Source organism: Elephas maximus, chromosome 6 (genome assembly GCF_024166365.1).
Source record: "Elephas maximus indicus isolate mEleMax1 chromosome 6, mEleMax1 primary haplotype, whole genome shotgun sequence".
Taxonomy (NCBI): Eukaryota; Metazoa; Chordata; class Mammalia; order Proboscidea; family Elephantidae; genus Elephas; species Elephas maximus.
Genome location: NC_064824.1, coordinates 108,951,987 through 108,974,879, shown reverse-complemented (window position 1 = coordinate 108,974,879; position 22,893 = coordinate 108,951,987). Strand labels below are relative to the sequence as shown.

Genomic DNA, 22,893 nt, shown 5'->3' with positions numbered 1-22,893 from the left:
TTCTAACATAGTACGTAATGTCTTATTTATTATCTATCTTACCCCACTAGAAACTGAACTTCATGTGTGTAGAGAATTCGGTCTGTTTTGTTAACTGAACTGTTCCTAGTGCCTAGAAAAGTGTACAGAGTAGAAAATCAGACAATTTTTATTAGATGAATAAACGAATACATTGAGTTTCAGTTTAAAGGAAATAACTTATAACAAAGAAATGCTTCAGAGAATTATTACAGGTTCTGTTTTTACGTTGCTCTAGGAACAAATTTAAAAATCAGCAAATACCTGTTGTGAGTTGCCTTTTCATTATGTTTAGCCAACACTGCCTTTTCATAATACCTTAAATGTGGACTCCAATGTGAAGATACTATGTTGGGAGTGTCATTGAGGAAGAAAAGGGTAAAGAAAGGAAGGGTTGATGGATGGTTACACCACAATATGCATATTGAGTATGCTGGAGGAGGGGGCCCAAACATGTACTGGGCAGAGTGAAAATCAATATCAAGTAATTCATAACAAAATACTCATTTATTTCAATTTACTAGGTATTTCACATGCAAGAGGGCTGACAGTGCTTGAATTAGATAGCAAACTGTCTCATTCCCTATTTCACTTTGCAAATATAGACAAGGTACAAGGAAGCTCTTCTTACCTCACGTATTCTAGTGTACGGGGATATGGGACTAAAACACTGTAGTCTTCTATTTAGTTTTAGAATAACTTGCACAAATGAATCATGTAAAATTATTATTTTACATTTCTCATATTGTTCTGACATTTTTGTCACAGCAAATTCAACAAAAAGAACTAAGTAGAAATCAAAAAGATCAGAAATTACTTTAAACTCTGGAAGCTACTCATTTCTCAATCACCAAAATTGGTCAAATAAACATTTATCATTCACCTTGCTGAATCTGAAATTTGAGTCTAACTTGCTGCAGCCTGTCTCTTAGTCAATCAGGAAGCAACAGCAGGAAGCAATAAATTCTAAGGTGGGTCTAATCTGACTTCCTCTTTTTGAAACTGAGAAGAATTTCAGTTTGGTTTGCTCTCACTAGACATGGTGAACAACTGTTCTTCCAAATTATAAATACATATGTGAGTATTATTTGCAGATGGTGGAATGAATCTGCTCTTTTTCTTGACCTGGAGCAAAGGCTGATTATTTTAATACTTCCTTATAGCTATTCATTTTACTTTTTGTCCTTTGGGTCTTTTACTAATATTCCAATAACTTTTCTTAGTAAAGCCTTCATATAAATTAAAGTCCATGTGTGATAAGATCTACTTAGTGATTTAAGTTTGAGTACTCATTTTCATTATAATTCTTCATTATTAATTAATTGCATAAGAAATTACAAGAATAGTCTTCAAATCTAGACCATTATCAATAAAAATACTTTAACTTTTAATTCACTGTCTAATTAACATTTACACTTAAGAGCCTCAAAGAACTATTTAGATTTTTGTTGTTGTTATTGTTACATTCAATTCATATTGATTCAACCAAACTGACAATAAAATGCTGAAACATAACAGGGAAGTTCTAGGTTAAAGCTCTGCTCTTTTAAGATTAGCAGTTAAGAAATATTTAAGCTGATTTTATTAATCAAATGTTGTAAATCAGTGCTTTTTCCTCCACTCAATGTTATTTATCAATCCAAACATACATAGCCTACTAAAGGTAAGGTGGGCAGGAACCTTACCACAAGGGGCAGTGGAAACCTCATTTCTATTAGGTCAAAAGCATGGGGCTAGGCAAATCAGATCACAGATTTTGAAAGGCAAAATAATTCACAGATTTTGAAAGCCAAAATAATTATCCGATTGAAATATATATATATATATAAACACTATGCCCTAAATAACTATTTCTCAAATTTGCTTATATAACCATAATGTTAACTGCAAACCAGTGTAGAAAAGCATTTCAGAATCAGAGCAGAGTATAATTTTCTGTCCAACCAGTAGAGGAAACATTTTAAGTATAGAGAGGACAACCTTCTGGACAAAAGCAGTGAGAAGTGCATATGCTTTAAGGAAAGATCAGAAATCACAGATTGCAGCCTATCGCTCCCCTCACTCTGCTCCCATCCGTTTCAATCCATGCCTGGCCCTATCCATTCCTGACTGTTTGAAATCGTGCTCTGAGAAGGAAGGCAGACAGTATAAATGAGGTTGGGCTCGAAAGAGAGCAAGTGTGACCATTCTCTCCCATCCCCTGCCTGGTGAAACATAGATTTTACTTAATTTTTTGTTTGAATAGTTTTGATTTTGGTTTTATACACTCAGTTGTCATGTATTAAAGGTCAAAAGCAGATGCCTTTGAAGACTTTGTCAGAAAAATAGGTTTTGCAAAGCCCTAGGTGTAATGATTCAGGTGGGCTCCAAGTTCTTAACCTTATTCCTGCCCTTTCGTCTCTCCACCATCCAAATGCTACCTCTTGTTAGAACCCCAAACTTTTATCTTTGTACACTGACAAAAGAAGCAATGAAGGACCTCACCCTTCCAAAGTTAAGGCTTAACAAAAATTAACACACTTTGCTGTCCCATATCCAAGAACATGACTAGTTTCTCCAATTAGATTATAAGCTACGGCAGACGATGTCAAGGACAGAGATATCCTGTCTGCTCATCCAGCATGGTATTGCCAGTACACAGCAGTGTCTGACACATTGTTATGCTTGAGCTCATTGCTGTAGCCACTGTGTCAGTCGACCTCGTTGAGGGTCTTCCTCTTTTCTGCTGACCCTGTACTCTGCCAAGCATGATGTCCTTCTCTAGGGACCGATCCCTCCTGACAACAAGTTCAAAGTATGTAAGACGCAGTCTCACCATCCTTGCTTCTTAGGAGCATTTGTTACACTTCTTCCAAGACAGATTTGTTCATTCTTTTGGCAGTCCATGGTATATTCAATATTCTTCACCAACACCACAATTCAAAGGCATCAATTCTTCTCCAGTCTTCCTCATTCATTGTCCAGATTTAACATGCACATGATATAATTGAAAATACCATGGCTTGGGTCAGGCACACCTTAGTCTTCAAGGTGACATCTTTGCTCTTCAACACTTTAAAGAGGTCTTATGCAGCAGAGTCACTGCATGCAATGCATCGTTGGATTTCTTGACTGCTGCTTCCATGACTGTTGATTGTGGATCCAAGTAAAATGAAATCCTTGACAACTTCAATCTTTTCTCTGTTTATCATGATGTTGCTCATTGGTCCAGCTGTGAGGATTTTTGTTTTCTTTATGTTGAGGGGCAATCCATACTGAAGGCTGTGGTCTTTGATCTTCATTAGTAAGTGCTTCAAGTCCTCTTCACTTTCAGCAAGCAAGGTTGTGTCATCTGCATAACGCAGGTTGTTAATGAGTCTTCCTCCAGTCCTGATGCCCTGTTCTTCTTCACAGAGTCCAGCTACTCGTACTATTTGCTCAGCATACAGATTAAATAAGTATGGTGAAAGCATACAACTCTGACGCACACCTTTCCTGACTTTAAACCAAACAGTATCCCCTTGTTCTGTCCAAACAACTGCCTCTTGATCTATGTACAGGTTCCTCATGAGCACAATTGAGTGTTCTGGAATCCCCATTCTTTGCAATGTTATCCATAATTTGTTATGATCCACACAGTCGAATGCCTTTGCATAGTCAGTAAAACACAGGTAAACATCCTTCTGGTATTCTCTGCTTTCAGCCAGGATCCAGCTTGACATCAGCAATGATATCCCTGGTTCCACGTCCTCTTCTGAAACCAGGCTGAATTTCTGGCAGTTCCCTGTGGATATACTGCTGCAGCCATTTTTGAATGATCTTCAGCAAAATTTTGCTTGAATGTGATATTAATGATATTGTTCTATAATTTCCACATTCAGTTGGATCACCTTTCTTGGGAATAGGCATAAATATGGATCTCTTCCAGTCAGTTGGCCAGGTAGCTGTTTTCCAAATTTCTTGGCCTAGACAAGCGAGCACTTCCAGCACTGCATCTGTTTGTTGAAACATCTCAATTGATATTCCGTCAATTCCTGGAGCCTTGTTTTCTGCCAGAGCCTTCAGATCAGCTTGGGCTTTGTCCTTCAGTACCATTGGTTCCTGAGCATATGCTACCTTTTGAAATGGTTGAACATCGACTACTTCTTTTTAGTATAAAGATTCTGTGTATTCCTTCCATCTTCTTTTGATGCTTCCTGCGTCATTTAATATTTTCCCTATAGAATCCTTCACTATTGCAACTCAAGGCTTGAATTTTTTCTTCAGTTCTTTCAGCTTGAGAAACTCCAAGTGTGTTCTTCCCTTTTGGTTTTCCATCTCTTTGCACATGTCATTATAATACTTTGTCTTTCCGAGCTGCCCTTTGAAATCTTCTGTTCAGTTCTTTTACTTCATCAATTCTTCCTTTTGCTTTAGCTGCTCGACGTTCAAGAGCAAGTTTCAGAGTTTCCTCCAACATCCGTCTTGGTGTTTTCTTTCTTTCCTGTCTTTTCAATGACCTTTCGCTTTCTTCATGGATGATGTCCTTGATGTCATTCCACAACTCATCTGGTCTTCGGTCACCAGTATTCAATGTGTCAAATCTATTCTTCAGATGGTCTCTGAATTCAGGATATACTCAAGGTCATATTTTGGCTCTCATGGACTTGCTCTGATTTTCTTCAGTTTCAGCTTGAACTTGCATATGAGCAATTGATGGTCTGTTTCACAGTCGCCCCCTGGCCTTGTTCTGACTGATGATATTGAGCTTTTCCATCATCTTTTTCCACATATGTAGTCAATTTGATTCCTGTGTGTTCCATCTGGTAAAGTCCATGTGTATAAACCCAGTGCCGTCAAGTCAATTCTGACTCATAGTGACCCTTTAGGACAGAGTAGAACTGCCCCATAGAGTTTCCAAGGAGCACCTGGTGGATTGCTACTGGTGACCCTTTGGTTGGCAGCCATAGCACTTAACCACTACGCCACCAGGGTTTCCTACATGTGTATAGTTGCCGTTTATGTTGGTGAAAGAAGGTATTTGCAATGAAGAAGTCGTTGGTCTTGCAAAATTCTATCATTCAATTTCTGGCATCGTTTCTATCTCCAAGGCCATATTTTCCAACTATTGATCCTTCTTCTTTGTTTCCAACTTTCACATTCCAATCGCCAATAATTATCAATGCATCTTGATTGCATATTTGATCAATTTCAGAATGCAGCAGTGGATAAAAATCTTCTATTTCTTCATCTTTGGCCCTAGTGGTTGGTGCGTAAATTTGAATATTTGTATCAACTGGTCTTCCTTGTAGGTGTATGGATATTATCCTATCACTGACACCATTGCTCTTCAGGATAGATCTTGAAATGTTCTTTTTGACGATGAATGCAACATCGTTCCTTTTCAAGTTGTCATTCCCAGCATAGTAGACTATATGATTGTCTGATTCAAAATGCCCAACACCAGACCATTTCAGCTCACTAATGCCTAGGATATCGATGTTTATGGGTTCCATTTCATTTTTGACAATTTCCAGTTTTCCCAGATTCATACTTCATACATTCCAGGCTCCAATAATTAATGGATGTTTGCAGCTGTTTCTTCTCATTTTGAGTCCTGGCACATCAGGAAATGAAGGTCCCGAAAGCTTTACCCCATCCACGTCCTTAAGGTCGACTCTACTTTGAGGAGGCAGCTCTTCCCTAGTCGTCATCTGAGTGCCTTCCAAACTGGGCGGGGGGGGGGCGCTCATCTTCCAGCACTATATCAGACAATGTTCCGCTGCTATTCATAAGGTTTTTGCTGGCTAATGCTTTTCAGAAGTAGACTGCTGGGTCCTTCTTCTTAGTGTGTCTTAATCTGGAAGCTCAGCTGAAACCTGTCCTCCATGGGTGACCCTGCTGGTATCTGAATACCGGTGGCATAGCTTCCAGCATCACAGCAACACACAAGGCCCCACAGTACAACAAACTGACAAACACATGGGGGGAATGAATGGCTATGAGGTGATAAATGAGCTGAATAATTCTACTTATATTTCTCTAGCATAACAGATGGGATTGCAAATTCTAATCCTGCTTTGCTCCCAGTCACTGTTTTAATGTATCCTCTTAGGTTCTGGTCACAAAGGTGAGAATCAGTGGACAATCAACAGCTGCAAATCTAATTCCATGGGATTTCTTTCCTGGGAGACCAGGTAAGAGAATAAAGAACAACTGCTTCAATAGTATTTTCTCATCTGTATTCCACAAGGTAGAGATGGCGGGTCGGGCAATTCCTATTTTGAAAGCCATTACATAAGGAAGCTTTATTCACACTTCAGTGAAGTTATTTCAGTCAGATAATCTACTGTCTAGCAAAGTACTGGTAAATGATAAAATAATGAATTCAGCAGAATAGGTAGTTACAAAGCATAAAAATATAGGCATATGCTATTCTACTCCACACCCGTCACCCCAATATTTCTTTCAATAATGAAAATGATTAAGGAGCCTTGGTGGCATAGTGGTTAAGAGCTCAGCTGCTATCCAAAAGATCAGCAGTTCAAATCCACCAGAAGCTTCTTGGAAACCCTATGGGGCACTTCTACTCTGTTTTATAGGGTTGCTATGAGTGGGAATCAACGTGATGGCAATGGGTATTAAGGATTTACTTTCATTTCACACTTAATATAATTTTTATTATTAAACACCTTTCAAATTCTTAACTCATTTGTCTTAATTTTGTTTGACCTGCTTTTGAAAATATAGATTTGTAATTCAATATTTCACTAGTAGTGGTAAATTTTACAAATATTTCAAACGCAAAGATACTCAGTTCCTTGGAGTTTCAGTTTCTTTTTTGGCATCTTTTCCTAACGTCTCTTGAACTTTCAAATTACATCTGGTCCTAAAGGTTAGATAATAAAGTTACTTAAATAATTATTCCTCACATTAGAAATATTTTCACTTCACACAGTGTCTAAAATTAATAATTATTATTAGTAACTAATAATAGTGATCTATTTTCTTTGGGACATTGGTGGTTCAGTGGTAGAATTCTAGCCTTCCATGAGGGCGACCTGGGTTCGAGTCTCAGCCAATATACCTATGTCAGTCTATCAGTGGTGAATTGTATGTTGCTATAGGGTCGCTATGAGTCGGAATCAACTTGATGGCAACAGGTTTGTTTGTTTGTTTTAATCTAGGGTTGCTGTGAGTCTGAGTCAACTCAACAGTAATAGGTTTGGGTTTTTTGGTTTATAATGATTTAACTTCCCTGGGTGGCACAATCAGTTATGTAATCAACTACTAATCAAAAGTTTGGCAGCTTAAACCCACTCAGAGACACCTTGGAAGAAGGCCTAGAGATCTGCTTCCAAAAACTCACAGCCTTAAAAATCCCATGGAGCGCAGATTTATTCCATACACGTAGAATCACCATGAGTTGGAATCAACTCGGTAGGAATTGGTTTGGTTTTTTATTTGTTTTGTTTTTTATGATGCTGAACAGGTTTCAGCAGGGTTTCTAGGCTAAGAGTATAGTTCATGCTACAGGATGGAAGAATGACTTGCGGCTGGGTGGTGACTATTGCCTACTAGGCGCTTCTAGACTTTCCATACCTACTTGGTATCATATAGCTAATGCCTTCAGAAGAAGAGTGTAGAAGATGATTTTGAATCTTTATTCTTTGGTTTTCCTCATGAGCTTTTTTTTTTTTCTTCATTATTAGTATCAATTATTTTCTTACGTAAACAGAAATCTAACTCTCTGCCCCTTGGGAACAGAAACAAAACTGTATTCAGTAATCATTATCTTTTCTCCCTTTACTTTTCATCTAAAATGCTTGCCAAATTTTACTTTATGTCAGTTGTCAGTTTGTTTTCATTCACTAATGCAGTCTTGTATTTACAATACTATATTTTTAAACTAAGTTCCCAAATATTTTATAACTAAAAATTAGTCCATTTTTATCCTAGCCAAAAAAAAACCTGAAGCTGTTACATTTGTATTATTGTTGTTACATTACACATTGTTTATGTATAGTGCTGGCACCTACCTGGTACTCAATAAATGTTTGCAGAATTAATTTTGAAAATAGTTAACTAAAGATAACTTACATACTTTAATTTTCCTTGAGTTTTGAGCCCATACATTAAAGCACCCCCTGTTGTCGTTATTGTTTTTTAATTCTACAATAATCCCTATATTTTAAAAAAGTAAAGCATTTAGTGATTTCTTTAGCATATCGTATAGAAGTAGATTGACCTGCCGCTGTCCAATTGCTATGCTTTGACTTCAATGAGACCTTATTAAGACATAATAGACATAAACGAGGTTGCTTATATAGTTATCTATGTGTGCTAAAGTCTACACACAGCTGCACAAATAGAGTATTTAGATTCGAGTAATAAATTTCTACTGTTCTGAAAAATGTATCTTACTTCAAATAAAATCATGAAGCCAAGTTCGGAAAATATGATGTGGGAGCATGCTGCCCTCACTGAGAACTCCATCCTGGTCTCCTTCTTTAGACATCATTAATAATAGCATGTATGTGCTAGGTAGTGTCTCTAAAGCTACTAAAGATTTTATCTAATCCTCACCAAAAACCGATGAAGTAGATGATATTCAGATATCCATCTTACAGATAAGCCAACTGAGCCCTAGAGAACTTAAGGTCATTCTACCAGTAAATGCAGAAGCAGCAGTCTGTGAACCCAGGTAGTCTGACTTAGAGTTCACAATCCCTCCTCATTCTACCATATTATTTACCTTAGACATGACATGTGCAAAATTCCAGTTTAAACTTAGTTAAATATTAGCCTTTTTTTCTAAGCTTGCTTCTATTTTTGTTTTCCTTTTTTTTTTTTTTAAGTCGCTACTTAATGGATCCTCCTTAAATTTATTTCTAAGAACTTTAATTCAAAACTTGCCATGGAGAAGAATCAATATGCCCAGGGAAACCCAGAGTTACTTATCTATAAATTGTCAGAGTAAAATGTCAAGTCATTAATCATATTTTATAATCTCAGGAGAACCAATAGTTTTTGAGAACGAATCACACTGATTCCAGGTCATTGGATACTCAAGTTCTGAAGAATGCTGGGACCAACAATGCTATAGCAGACCCAAAGATGCACCTGTCTGTTCCCTTCCAGAAAGTACTTGCTGTCCAGCTGCAAGAAATGAGGTCAGCGAATGATGTCCAGCTATCAACTCTCAGGGTCTGCCTCAGCTGCATGCCTTGGTCCATTCCTTCCTGGTGTAGTTCACACTTAGGGACTGAGCCAGGCAGGGATATAAAAGCCCAGCCATCTGGGCCCAATACAGGACACTGGTGGGCAACAGTTTCCTGCCAGGTTGATTGTATCACAGTTTGTCAAACCTGTATCACAATTTACTTCTTTGCCCAATCCTGCTTCCTGAAACTTCCTTTCACACAAGTTAATCCCCCATAAACATCTTGCTTCCCAAACATCATCTCAGTGTCTACTCCCAGAGAACCCAACTTAACGACAGATGTGTATTCCAAAAGAGTCTGGATAAGAATCCAAAAACTTCAAGAAATGAGGGTCTGCTATTTATGGGGGTCCTAATTCAATCAGAAGCTACTAGATGCAAACAGAACACTGGGGGACACTTGAATAGTTTCCTTTCTTCAGGAACCCCTAAAATGTAAGAATTAGCCTTCCAGGTAAATTTGACACAGCAGCTGAAGGTCAGTCAAGGTCCTTAGCCAAAGCTAATGCTATCCCCCAGGCTGCCCTGTGTTCAAGAGTGGAGGCCTTATGTGGCTGTTCACTGTATCTGGAACACTAAGCACCACTTTAGCATTCAACTGCCTAAAATAAAATTCACACATACACAGATTTCTCTCTGCCTTCTAAAACTCTCTTGATTGACCCTGAGCCATTGTTTAAATTGTATCTGCAATTAATAACATTATCCCCACCTATTCAAAATAACATTTGTCTTCTTCCACCCACATAATTATGTTTGCAAAAGATGCAAACTACCAAAAGGGAAAAAAAAAAAAAAAAGGCCAAGAGTTTGTAGCCAATATGAATATCAAGACAAATGTATTCAAGTTAGTTTATACTCATAGTTTGACTTCTTTTATCCCTGGAGTATATAGGTATTATGAATCTGGGAGTCATATTATAAAATAAGAACTCAAAAATTTTTGGTTCCTTGTTACTTTATATGACTCTGAAGATTAAAGATTGAAATTAGTAGACTCCATAGCCATGGAAGTAGCAGTCAAGAAATTAAACAGCACATTGCAACAGGAAAATCTGCCATTTAGACCTCTTTAAAATGTCAAAAAGCAAAGATATCACTCTAAGGACTAAGGTGCATCTGACCCAAGCCATGGTATTTTCAACCACTTCACATGCATGCGAAAGCTGGAAAATGAATAAGGAAGACCAAAGAAGAATTGATGCTTTGAATTATGGTGTTGGCAAAGAATATTGAATATATCATGCACTGCGAGAAGAATGAACAAACATGTCTTGGAAGAAGTAGAGCCAGAGTGCTCCTTAGAAGCAAAGATGTTAAGAATTCATTTCATGTACTTTGGACATGTTATCAAGAGGGACCAGTCGCTGGAGAAGGACATCATGCTTGGTAAAGTAGAGGGTCATTGGAAAAGAGGAAGACCCTCAACCAGATGGGTTGACACAGTGGCTGCAACAACAGGCTCAAACATAGCAACAATTGTGAGGATGGCACAGGACAGGGCAGTGTTTCGTTCTGTTGTACATAGGGTCACTATGAGTCAGAATCGGCTCGATGGCATCTAACAGCAACAACAAAAATAGCCTAGGAATTACTTTTATCTGAAGATTTATAGGAGGAACATCCGTAAGTTGTAGATTTTTCTACATGCATTAATATCTGTACAAGATAAGGATTAAATGAGCTAAATCTAAATTTTCATATATATATGTTATTAGTCTATTCCTCAATCTTTTACTTTTCAATTTTAATACTTCTTTTTTTTTAATTAAAATGAATTGAATTATACAAACATCTATATGATCTCCATTCTTACATTACTTTAAAAAATAGGCATTTTAAACTGACTTTAATAAATTGAACAATCATTGGATGTTGTGCTTTCTCATATCTGTAAAACCTAGAATTATTTCACAAATTGTAAGTAAACTGATGAAAATACATTTTTGTGAGGCGGTTTTGCATACAAATGGATATTCCAATAATTTCTCAATGGTTATTTGTTGATGTGTCTGTTGTGGACACTGGTGGGGTTGTTTTGTCCTATCATAAAATATTTTATTTTTCTTTTAATACCATTACAAAAATATGGTACTGCAAGCAGATCTGACATTGTCCCCAAACATCTCATCTATTTAGGGCTTTTTGTTTTTCCTGAAAATTAAAATTTATCGTATATCTACATTTATGAGTCTATTTTCATTTCTAGTAAGATAATTGATTAGCTTTATGGGACCACAAATAAATTAGCATAATTTTCCTCTCTAATACTCTCAGTTCGAGAGCAAGTTTAAAAGGGTAGATTTTTCAAAGCACTTTCCAGGGTAAGAACAGTGCCACAACTACTAATGGGTGTCACACAGCTAACTTCCCCTTCAAAAAGCTTTGAAAATATGTCACTGGTGCTATGCTAAACTGACTTAGAGGGCTTAGACTTAGGAATTAAGAGTCAAAATTCAAACATAGTTTATAACTTAACTTATAAAAGTGTTTGACGCAGCCTAGTGTCTATTGTTGTTGTTAGGCTTTCCCTCTGTGCTTAGTATTATGTTCTTAAAAACCACCAGCTCATTGTTTATCATTCCACATCCCAGCCTCATTCTGTGCTAACTTCGAGGCTATTGATACTTGGCTTTGAGCCTCTTTCCTTTGGATCCTTTATTGCAAGACACTGAAAACAAGTCAACGTGAGACTTTTCTTTGAAGTCTAAAATGTATTATGGTAAACACCTATCACATTAGACTTTTGCATATTTGTATCTTACAGGACTAGAAGAGAAAGAAACAAATTCAAAATTGAAAAATAACTTGTTACAAATACATGACAATATTTTGTTGAGGTGCAAGAAATACATCAACTATAAGTAAGAATTGCCCCAATACCCTATCCTGTACATCCCGCACATGTCTGTCAGTTTGTTGTATTGTGGGGGCTTGTGTGTTGCTGTGATGCTAGAAGCTATGCCAGCGGTATTCAGATACCAGCAGGGTCACCCATGGCAGATGGGTTTCAGCTGAGCTTCCAGACTAAGACAGACTAGGAAGAAGGAACTGGCAGTCTACTTCTGAAAAGAATTAGTCAGTGAAAACTTTATGAATAGCAGCGGAACATTGTCTGATATACTGCTAAAAGATGAGCCCCCCAGGTTAGAAGGCACTCAGAAAGAAGTCAGGGGAAGAGCTGCCTCCTCAAAGTGGTGTTGACCTTAATGCCGCGGATGGAGTCAAGCTTTTGAGACCTTCATTTGCTGATGTAGCACGACTCAAAATGAGAAGAAACAACTGCGAACATCCATTAATAATCGGAACTTGGAATGTCTTGGTAAAGTACAGGGTCAGCAGAAAAGAGGAAGACCCTCAAGGAGATGGATTGACACAGTGGCTGCAACACTGTGCTCAAGCATAACAATGATTGTGAACACGGCACAGGACCGGGCTGTGTTTCCTTCTGTGGTACGCCAGGTCACTGTGAGTTGGAACCAACTCCATGGCACCTAACAACAACAACATCCTATTTATAGGATTATTAGCTGTCTTATAAAACGTTTTTTTTTTTTTTATAAAACGTGAATCCTTGTGAATTATTGATTTAAGCAGCCTGTTCTCAAAATGCAACAGGAAAAGTAAAGAATATATAATTTTTGGTGTATAAGGTCATTATGAATCAGAATTGACTCGATGGCAACAGGTTTGGTTTTGGTTTTTTATCGTGAGAAAGTGCAATACAAAAATTGACCTTTGAGTAAACAATAAAATTACAGTAGGAGACACAATCTAGAACATTCTGAAGCTAGATCCAATGGTTGGCTTCAGGTCTACACGCAAAACAACGAAACATCAAATTAAAAATATCTGTCTGGTATTTGAGGCCTAATTAAAATTCTAATCATATTTGCTACATGGATATTTCACTTGGTATACAGAAGAAATAGCCATGTGTCCTTGTGTTGGCTGCAGCATTTACACACCTGTGAAATGGGAAGAACAGCACTATTACTTCTCCTGGGTGGGAGACTCCACCAATAAAAGGTTCTGGAGGTAAAGCCTCAAGCTAGTTTAGCAATAAGTTCCATGAAACATTTAAATATAAAAAAAATTACAGCTGCAATAATCCCCTTAAGCTAGTACTGAAAATGAAAATAATTTACTCTGGGAATCTGTCTGTATTGCTGTTGAATCATTTATCTATGTAAATTATTTGTAAATCCGAAGTGTTTATTTGTATCTTCACCATGGCCTAAAGCTATGTAACATATTTGATTCCCGGCCTACCTGGTTGTTTCTTAGCTATTAATTCATCTCAGTACTCATCCTCTTAAGAAATAAAATAAATCTGAACCAAGTTTTGAAAACTAGGAATCTTAAAGCCAGAATTTATTTCTGATAATGATTGTATAAATGACTTGGTTTAAAAGTTAAAAACTTGAAATGCTTTTTATTGGTACACGAAATCTTGTTTTTCATTCTTGGAGTTATACTAACAAAATACGGATATTTAAAATTCAGAATTCCAGCACAATTTGTTATGTCTTTAGAATACTTAATGAGACTTCCCTGTAGTTATAATGTATTTCAGGATTTCAAAGTACTGTTACAGCAATAATCAGTTAAACCTTACGACATCCTAAGTTAATATTAAGTCATTTGCCTTTGGTTAAACATGAACCAATCTTGGGGGGAAAAAAAAAACAAGGTTAATTTACATAAATATTCTGGACTTTCATAAACAAAAGAGTTTGATTCATGAGTAATATTTATTCCAGCTATGTGTCTCATTATAAACTAAATATAGCATTTAGAAATTTTTATAATAAATTATGTCCATAAAGTGTGGGTTTATTAACAAGCACTTACTGAGTATCTGCTCTGTGTGATAAATCGTTCTGAGTCTGAGAGGGAGCTACAGTCTAGTAAGCTCAGCATTACTTTATAAAACAGCATTACTTTATGGTAATAAATTAATATGATCTTATATTTAGTCCTAGATCATGGAGGAAATTGGTTCAATAAAATTCTTTAATGATATAGCAATCCTGTTGATTCATTCATAAGAACTTCATATTAGCCAATAATCTCCCTATGAGACTTGAAAGATCAATGTATGGCATTTAGTGAGTTAAAAAAGAAATAGTCATGAAAATATATTCCATCTGTTGAACATTTTAGACCAGATGAAGAAAATCAGGTGTAAGCTAGAGATCACCGGGACTGAAGAGTTCAACGCCAAGTTTGACATTGTCCATTGCAGTTTCATCAATCCTCAATCATTGTAACTTGAATTAAAAAAAAAAAAAAATTGCCTGTGAGTCAATTCAGACTCATGGGGACCCCTAGGAAATACCAGTCACATCAAAGGCAGTCAGCCTTGCTACCAAACTCCTCCCAAAGCCTTGAAGTGAGCTCTAGTGTGACCACTGTTTTCAAACATCTCTTGAGAGATACTGAAAACTCTCTACATATCCTCTCTCCTTTGGTACAAGTCTGAAATATGAAGAAAGTCTAATGGAGATGTGAAGGCAAAAGAATATTCTCCATTTCCAGAGCAGTAGGGCCTAATTTCACCTCTAAACCATCAGAAAGCCTAGCTATGCCTGGGCAAATTGGGACTCAATGTGCCATCAGAGGGAGAAGGGAGCAAGGGTCCAAGACCAGGGTCAGTTCTTTAGGCACTTGCCCTGCCAAAACTCTTCTGATTCAGGGAAGTAACTAAGGGCAAGCAGTGATGCTCCTAGGGTGCAAAATTTAAAGAAGCACACCATGACCCTAACAGTAATTATCTCCTTAAATACAGCACCCTAGGCATCTCACTCACCTCATCCTACCTTTGCTTTTTCAAGGGTTTTATGTCAAGAAGCTCAAAATCTCAAGGCACTGTTGATGGCAAACAAGTGAGTCTATGCTTTAGAAAAGGAGGATATAAGAAGTGGAGAACATAAAAATGTTCAAAAGAGATGTCACCTCCCAGTTAGAAAAATATTGTCCACCAAAAACGTATAAAGCTGTCACTCATCCAAATGAATTCTGCATCAGTTTATTTGGGATTGGAACATAATCTATAACTTCAAAAACCTGGATTATTATGGATGAAATCTAACCTTAAAAACATATCTACACGTAGTAAAAGTCTAATACAGTAGTTATTTTTAAAGGCGTGATGACCTTATCCATAACCTTACCTCCAGTATATACAAAGAGGCTCCATTATAATGAATAAATTCTATTTCCTGTGAATGTCTTTAAAGCTACTACAATCTAACTAAATGATTCTAATGGTAGGAGTTTTTATAGTTTCCAATTTCTAATCAAATGGCAATAACTCCTCAAGTTTCAGCCTATCGATACTGCTATGCTAGAATCTGAATACAAAATCTTACAAAATACAAATCTTGCAAAGGGAATAATGACTGCTGGGACTCATTCCTATCTGAAGTACCAGAGACAAGGACACTTGGACTGTAGGCTTCTGACTTAATTGTAGCATAGGTCACCATTTTTTAAAAATGAGTAGATTAATGTTAGAAGCAGTGCTTATTGAATGTTTTCCTATTCACAGAGAATCTAACTTTTTCAATTTAATCACTTTGATTTCCAAATTCATTTGGAAGTAAAAATAAAACGATTCAGTCTTGGTGACCTTCCAAGGCTTGTGAGCTCAGAATTTTTAAATGTACAAGTTTCTTAAAGTCAGAGACTATCCACTTATTACACACTTATCTCCACTTATTAATCTTCCTGAATAATCCCATGGTAGAGGAGCTAGGTTTATTTGTTGAATGAATGAATGAGTGAAATGGAATTATTATGGTGTACATCTTGACTCTTAGAATTGAATTCACCATAATGAAAAATGATCATTTGCTTTATGGTCCTTGGGTCTAATTCAATATAAGGAATATCTTCCAAGAGATATTAGGACAAAGAGAAGAGAATTACCATTATTAATGTTTGAGAATTATGATCAGATATTTTGTCATTGTAATATTTAATTTGTAGACCATGAAAAACATAAAGAAACTCAGATCCAATCCTTCCACTAAGTCTTTCTACTGAAATGTATAGAACAGACTTTTTTAAAATATCTAATTTGTGCCTTTATTTTATTCATTTTCTAAACATCGATCATATGTGATGATCATTGCAATCCTCTGAGTAAATCAAAAATCATTTCTATTCTACCGATAACAAAATTTAAGTTCAGAGAGATGACCTGCCCAAGTCGCAGTATTAGTAAAGGCATAACTGAGGTTAGAATCCAGATCTTTTTATTCTTGATCCAGAGTATTTTCCACTACATACTTACAATTGGCTGAGTGTAATAGTGAACACTGGACAGTTTCAATACTCATAGAAAAAGATTACGGTCTCTAAAACTTCTCTGTTTTATGGTTGTTGATCATTTATAGCCTTGATACCAACTCCTTCTAAAATACACACCTTGGCATTCTTTCCTGTTTCCTCACTATAAGTGAAATACAATTTTGTCTATGGACAAGGCATGCTCCATAAACATTAAAAAAACATTAGCCACAAACAAATATGCAAGGAAAGGCCACATAAAAGTACATGTGTCACTGCTGTCGTCAAACCCACCCTCTCCGTCTGTTGCCGCGGAGAGAGGAAGAGTGACCTCTAAAGACTTTGAGAAAGCAACCTGGTTTACAGGACAATGCTTATTGATCTGATCACAGGGTGTCTGTCACAATCCGTTTACTATATAACCAGTGGCGTCACCAGATTGGGGTCACCCAGTGCAGTAACTCAGGGTATCACCACCCCCATCCTGTGCTAATTACCAGAATGTTGTAGCTAAAACACCAGAAAATTTGGCAAAACCAGGAACTATAAAAACACCAGCAGCAATGAAAAGCAACAGTGCATGCTTGTAGCACGTGCAGATGAAACCACGCATTTTGAAGCGTCACTGTAAGTAGGTAATAATGTCAGCTCTGACCAGTGCATTAGAAGGTTCAAAAAGTAAATTAGCATAGAGTTTTAGCCTTGTAGGTATATTGATACATGCAAGCTGATACTCTTTTTTTAAAAGTAAAGTTGGATATATCTTTCTAAGACAGTTGAGTTTTAAAAATGAAGGCAGGAAGAAAAGTAGGTAGAGGACTGTTTCCAAATAAGTGAATAATAACACGAGCCCCCTTGGACTACTGCGTAGAGTTTTAATTCACTATGGTGAAGTTCAAGAACTTCCATTTTTCATGCCTGGAATTCCTCCAAAATTCTGGCCAGTAATGATTGAGAATGAGTAATGGCCTTTACACCCTACTAAAAAAAAAAAAAAAAAAAAAAAATTTTTTTTTTTTTTGATGGTTTATTCCTTCTAGGAATTTGTCATTCTTAGCCATGAACTGTGGCAGAGGCTTAAGACAGATCTGCCACCATGAGCTGGAAGAACTGCTTTCCCCGTAGTCCGTCACCATAGCTAGACCATTTTGTTGTGGTGGCTGTGGTAGTTGTTACTGTTGCTGTTGTTGTACAGAACACTGAATGTGATCTTGGAGACGTGGCTTCTAATCTCAGCCACATCGACGCAATCCTAAGTAGCTACTTAATTTCTCTCTTTCTGGTATCTAAGGAAGATACACCTACCCCCTGCCTACTTCACAAGACTTTTGTGAAAAGAAAAAGTTATCTCAGTGACACAGCTTTGAAGTCTTAGAAGACACATATAACCCTAGGTAATATTATTTTCATTACTCTTTTTTATTCTCTCTGAGGTGATATATGACTAAAAGAAAACCAAACCTGTTGCCATCAAGGAGATTCCAACTCATAGCTACCCCACGTGTTAAAGAGTAGAACTGCTCCATAGGGTTTTTCCTTGGATGTAATCTTTATGGAAACAGATCTCCAGGACTTTCTTCCATGGCATCGCTGGGCGAGTTTGAACCAGCAACCTTTAGTTTAGTGGCCAAGCGCAAACCATTTGTACCATCCAGGGACCACCCCAGAGGTATTAATAACACTAAACCTAATCCAAATATTCGCCCTAATAGCTTATATCTAGCTGCTGTGTCTTGGATGATGGTTCAGAAAATATTTGTTTTTGAGCTATTTTACTACAACTAAACCAAATTTAAAAAAAAGGTTGTTTCTGGGTTTTTTAATTTAAAATGCTATTTCTTACACTTCTGTTAGGATCTCCTCAGTGTCAACTGGTGAAATTGGTAACATGCCACTAATGTTTCTCTTGGGATCTTATGCTAGTTCTCTCTCTTTGTTTCTCTGTCTCTGTCTCTCTCACTCCCTCCCTCTCCTTCCATCTCTCTTCCTTTGTCTCCCTGTATCTCCCTCTCTTTCCCTTTCCTTTTACTCCCCATTCATTTCTCAGTTATATCAGTGGAGGTCACAAGAATCTAGGGGCATTGATTAGCCCTGCAGGTGTCACTCAGGACTAAAATCCCATTGAATCCTGACCTGAGCAAACTAACCCGTAGAAGCTATGGAAGCATCTAGAGGATTTATAGTCAACCCGGTAAGCCTACAAAGTATAAACAGAATACTCAAAACTATTAGAACATATTTTTACATCAATAGATGTTGCTTTTTTTTTTTTTTTTTTTTTTTGTATTTCACCTTTTACAGCTCTTACTACTGAAGAAGTAGTATATTTAAAGCTACGGTGATTACTTAATCTTCATGTTCGCTAAAGGTGATTTTCATTGCCGAAGTTCCCATGAAGTAATTTTAAACTTCTCTGGTAATACATGTCTTCATAAAGTTATAGAAAGGACCAGAGGTTCCAACTGGAATTTTGTAATTCAGTGGCAGGAAAGGGGCTTAATTTTGCCTTTCTGAGTCTGCACTTCAGTTATAGATAGACTTGGAGGGACTCAATTGTCAGCTATTTGCCTCAGTGTCTTAATCTATAAAATGAAAATAATAAAGTTGGCCCTCTAACGGAAAGACTAAGGAGGGTACAAGAAAAAGAAAAGGTAGTATCTACGTTATAACTAACTTGCAAATATCAATACTATGTAGTTATAGTTTCTTCCAAAAAAAAAAAATGACATTTCAAAAGAGAAAATTTTCCAGTGAACCAATATGGAATAAGAGCTTAACATACTGTACACCATGATGTGACTCATATGCATATAAGCAACTTCATTTTTTGAAACCAAACTATAAGCAACAGTGTCTGGGCACAGACAGAGCTCAGATAGATTTAAATAATATTTGTTTTCTAAAGAGTACGCATAAATTTTACATGTTTACAGGAATCATGAACCTTCCTTATGTTGGGTTAAAACTACTGCAATTTTAACCCAGAGCAGAAAAAAAAAAAAAAAAGAGCATTTGCTGAATCAGCAGGCCAGGCTCTATGGTAAAGCAAATATTAATCAGTTAGCACTCTGAGGCTATGTTTAAATCTGTATTTGCTTTGCAAGTGACACCTTTGCTACACTGTTAAACTACACCCATACAATTTTATCAGAAAACATTAAATATGGGAATATTACCTTGACTGAAAGGAGCCGGATGCCAGGTCTTGAAAATTTCCATTGATGGTGTGCAGTCACATTGGGAAAGCAAAAACCAGTCTTCAGTGTCTTCACCACTTTGCAAGCTGTCAAAATTCTCGTCATTTTGAAGACGCTGATTTGCAACTAAAATTAAATACAATTACATATATTTAAATGATTTTTTGTTATGAGATTTTTAATTAATGTGAAAGAAAGCTGGGGAGCAGTTGGATGTTTAAGGCTGACTGCACGGTGAGTGGTTTTTGAATTTCCATTCATTCTGTCATTAAATATCTTTAGTCATAACTCCTCCTTCTCTTTAGCCCCTCCTCCTAAGGTAACATCTGGAGATGTTCTGTGGATATGCAATACAAATTGCAACACATCAAATACTATCTTCTCCTGCTGAGATAATGCCAGCGTTGTAGAAAACCAGTCATCCATCAAAGAATTGCTTATGCAACTAACTAGACTGACCTAGAAACAGTGGACAAGCTTAGGAGCTACAAAACCTTAGTAGCTACTAAAAAGTAGCAACTTTCTAAAAATGCTAAGGATCAAAAGCCTGTACTTGTGTTAGAGGCAATGCCTAATTTGCCTCAAAAAAGAGATGTGGGGATTTCCAAAGAAACCTGAAGTTTTGCCATTTTGTTCTTGGGAAAAGACATTGGAAACCACACATAGAATAAAGTTCATCAGAATAAACTTTTCTCCACAAATATTGAGTACAGCTGTCTACATCGTTTTCTGGGTTAATGTATTACATTCTTACTCTATAGTGCATTTTTCTTCATTCTAAATTGTAAAGGAATCAGCAATGTCAGGTAAAACACAACTGGAGCGAAAACAGCCTATTAATGTCCTACTCTCTTAATTGTGTAAGAAGTACAGGAACAATGGCTAACACTGCCTTTAATATAAGAAGTGCCACATTTTCTTTAGGTATTCAATGTTACATATCAAATTCTGTAAATTTGAGCCTTGATGTTTCAATCTGAGTTGAAATTGATTCACTTTACCCTTCAATCATGTGTTTAATCTGGTGGCCAAAGGGTGTCATTGGCTGGTGGAAGCTCGCACTTAAGTCATGTATCTACGTAGAACAGGAAGCTCTGCAGTATTATCCTTTGACACCCTTGCAAAGGTGGTCTAGAAATAAAGGCTCACTTCTAGGGCTACCCATAACAGGAAAGGCGACATCAAATGACGTAGAGATTGTAAACTTTTCTGACCTATGAGAATCAGTGCTGTGTGGGAGTAAGGAGGAAGGAGGATTTTTTTAAAGGAACAAACCTTAAGCTGATGATCTTCACATGTCTTACTTACTGTATTCATGTATAAACATTTTTCTAAAATCAAACTACCTCACTGTTCCTGGGGATGGCAAGCTGAACAAAACATGGTCTCAATGTATTCTACATAAGTAATTAATAAAATAAGTAATGTCACAGTAGTACATCCAAATACAATGGCAGAGTGAATGAATAAGAGAAAAGGAGAAAAGACCTGCAAATATCAACATTATGTAGATATATTTCCTTCCAAATTAAAAAAAAAAAGAAAGAAGAAAAGATGGTAACCTCCACCTATGCAATTTTTCAGCATTTCTTAAGAATAAAAGATTCAGCCTTCTAAGTCCCTCAGAGCACTTCATGTGATAAGCTTGTCATTGGGATATCTTATATTGAAAATGGTGGTATCAAGTACTATGTGGGATTTATTTTCATTTGATACTTAAATTTGGAAAATAAAGAAAAAACAATCACCTGCAAACATAACCTCTGTTAATAATTTAGTGTATTTTCTTCTAGCATTATTTCTATGCACAGATCATAGTTTTGGAAACTGTGATCAGTTTGCATTATGCTTTTGTCAGATAATAAGTATGTTAGATATTATCATATTTTTATATTTTATAATATCATTATTTATATTTTATTATATTTTCTTTAAAAACCTTAATTGAAATGCTGTTAAATATTCCATTTTCATTATTTTTCTTGTTGCTGCCAAAATGCCTAACAATATTGCCAATTTTGATCAATATTGCCAAATTTATTTCCAAAGAAATTGTCATATATGAGTTTCCCTTTCAATACATGCTTACCAACATTAGATATCATCTTGTATTTATTTCTTTTATATGAACAGAAATTTGACCAGAAAATAGCATTTTGCCTTCATTTAAACTTTAAATTACTAGTGAGGCTGTTCCATATGTTTTAATTAGTTCTATTTCTTTTATCCACTACTATTTACATCCTTTTGTTTCCATTGATTGACTCACATGAATGATTATGAAAATCTCTCCAAAGGAACAGAAAGAAACACTGTTCGACAGCCTGTGTCCTAACTAATTTCAAGGGTCCTCTTCACTTGGAAGGTCCAGTGACATAAGTAAGAAAAGTCCTGCCTGCTATGAATTGGGAAAAAATATGTCCAACTCATTCTGGTGAATAAAGGCCTCAGGTTTTGGAATGAAGGGAAAATAATTGTACTAGTTAGTAGTACCTTCTTAAAAGGTACGGACACAATTGTCCTCTAAAATGTGTCTTACTAGGTAATGAATCAAACTCAACTCTAAGAAAGTGATGAATCTATCAAAAGGTCTTTAATATAGCAAACATACAAGAGATGCTTCTGGAAAAATGAGCGAATGAAAAAATGGATTCCTGTGTAACTGAATTCCTGACTGGTGATGTTTATTTAAGGAGGAACAAATAAAATTATGTCAGATGAATATCAGAGAACATAAAGATGCTTAGGAATAGAAAAAATCAACCATCAATTAGGAATTCTATGAAGGCTATTTTAAAGAAATAATGTTAAAGCAAGACGCAAGCTATGCTTGGAGAATAAATAAATTCAAAAGAAAAAGAGAAGCAACAAGCCCTCAAAGAAAGTTCTACTATTTTGTGTTTGAGCACTAACGTATGAAAACAGAATATAAGAGGTAGAAGTGTTTATTATGGTTTAACACTATGATTTTTATTAGCCTAAGTAATATAACAAAGAACACTGTCACAAAATGAGGATATAGATAAAGAGGACTGCTCTTGACAGAAATGTAGTGTGGATTTGTACCCACATAAAAGGCATATACTTTCTTCTACACAGAATCCATGACAAGCTGGAAGAAGGGTTCCTCCAAAAATTTTTTGCAAAAGACATAAGGAAAATATAAGCCCGATAGACAGAACGGGCCACATAAACCAGAGA

At 36.4% G+C, this 22,893-nt stretch overlaps 1 protein-coding gene across 1 annotated transcript in view; it reads right to left on the bottom strand.

Moving 5' to 3' along the window:
- The window catches only part of CPS1 (carbamoyl-phosphate synthase 1), a 132,474-nt gene extending 112,674 nt beyond the window's left edge, over positions 1–19,800 (bottom strand). Inside the window, exon 1 of the mRNA XM_049888995.1 lies at positions 19,672–19,800. Within this exon, the coding sequence (XP_049744952.1) occupies positions 19,672–19,797 (126 nt within the window). The 5' untranslated portion in view covers positions 19,798–19,800. The remainder of the gene's footprint in view (positions 1–19,671) is intronic.
- Between the last annotated feature and the right edge of the window lie 3,093 nt (positions 19,801–22,893).